Source organism: Solanum stenotomum, unplaced genomic scaffold (genome assembly GCF_019186545.1).
Source record: "Solanum stenotomum isolate F172 unplaced genomic scaffold, ASM1918654v1 scaffold17582, whole genome shotgun sequence".
NCBI lineage: Eukaryota > Viridiplantae > Streptophyta > Magnoliopsida > Solanales > Solanaceae > Solanum > Solanum stenotomum.
This window is the reverse complement of record NW_026024622.1, coordinates 1-726: the sequence shown is the minus strand read 5'-3', so window position 1 is coordinate 726 and position 726 is coordinate 1. Positions and strand designations below refer to the sequence as shown.

General features: G+C 39.3%; 1 protein-coding gene across 1 annotated transcript; it reads left to right on the top strand.

Moving 5' to 3' along the window:
- Nucleotides 1–6: 6 nt before the first annotated feature.
- LOC125850562 (pentatricopeptide repeat-containing protein At1g02370, mitochondrial-like) lies at nucleotides 7–721 on the top strand (the record flags this gene model as incomplete). The annotated part of the gene is made up of 1 exon (XM_049530429.1): nucleotides 7–721. A coding segment is annotated over exon 1 (693 nt), but the record flags the coding sequence as incomplete, so codon positions are not given.
- Nucleotides 722–726: the final 5 nt, after the last annotated feature.

The following is a 726-nucleotide window of genomic DNA, read 5'->3' as shown; positions in this document are numbered from 1 at the left end:
ACTCTTGAATTGCTACTGTGTTGAAAAAATGACAGACAAGGCGTTATCCTTCTTTGAGAAAATGGATCAATTGAAGTTCACAAATAAATCATTGGCATTCAACAATCTTATGTCGTTATATATGAGACTAGGGGAACCAGAAAAAGTTGCCCCTTTGGTACAGGAAATGAAGAGCAGAAAAGTTCCGCTATGCACATTTTCATATAATATCTGGATGAATAGCTTTTCTTGTTTAGATGATATAGAAGGAGTGGAAAGGGTCTTCGAAGAGCTAAAACAGGAGAATGCAAAGGAGTGCGATTGGACTACATATAGTAACTTGGCTGTTGCCTATGTTAAGGCTGGGCATAATGAAAAAGCTGAGTTAGCTCTAAAGAAGCTTGAGGAAGAGATGGGACCTCGTAATCGTCAGGCTTACCACTATTTGATTAGTTTGCACGCCAGAATATCTAATCTAGGTGAGGTTTATCGTATTTGGGGTTCTCTAAAGAGTTCCTTGGATCTAACCAATTCTAGTTATCTTGTCATGCTCCAGTCCCTTAGTAAGCATAACGACATGGATGGTTTAAAGAAATACTACGAGGAATGGGAATCAAGCTGCTCTACTTATGATATGAGGCTGGCAAATAATGTCATTGGAGCTTATCTGAGACATGGCATGTTAAACAATGCGGAGAAAGTCTTTCATAGTGCTTTGAAGAGGTCACAAGGACCTTTCTTCTTGGC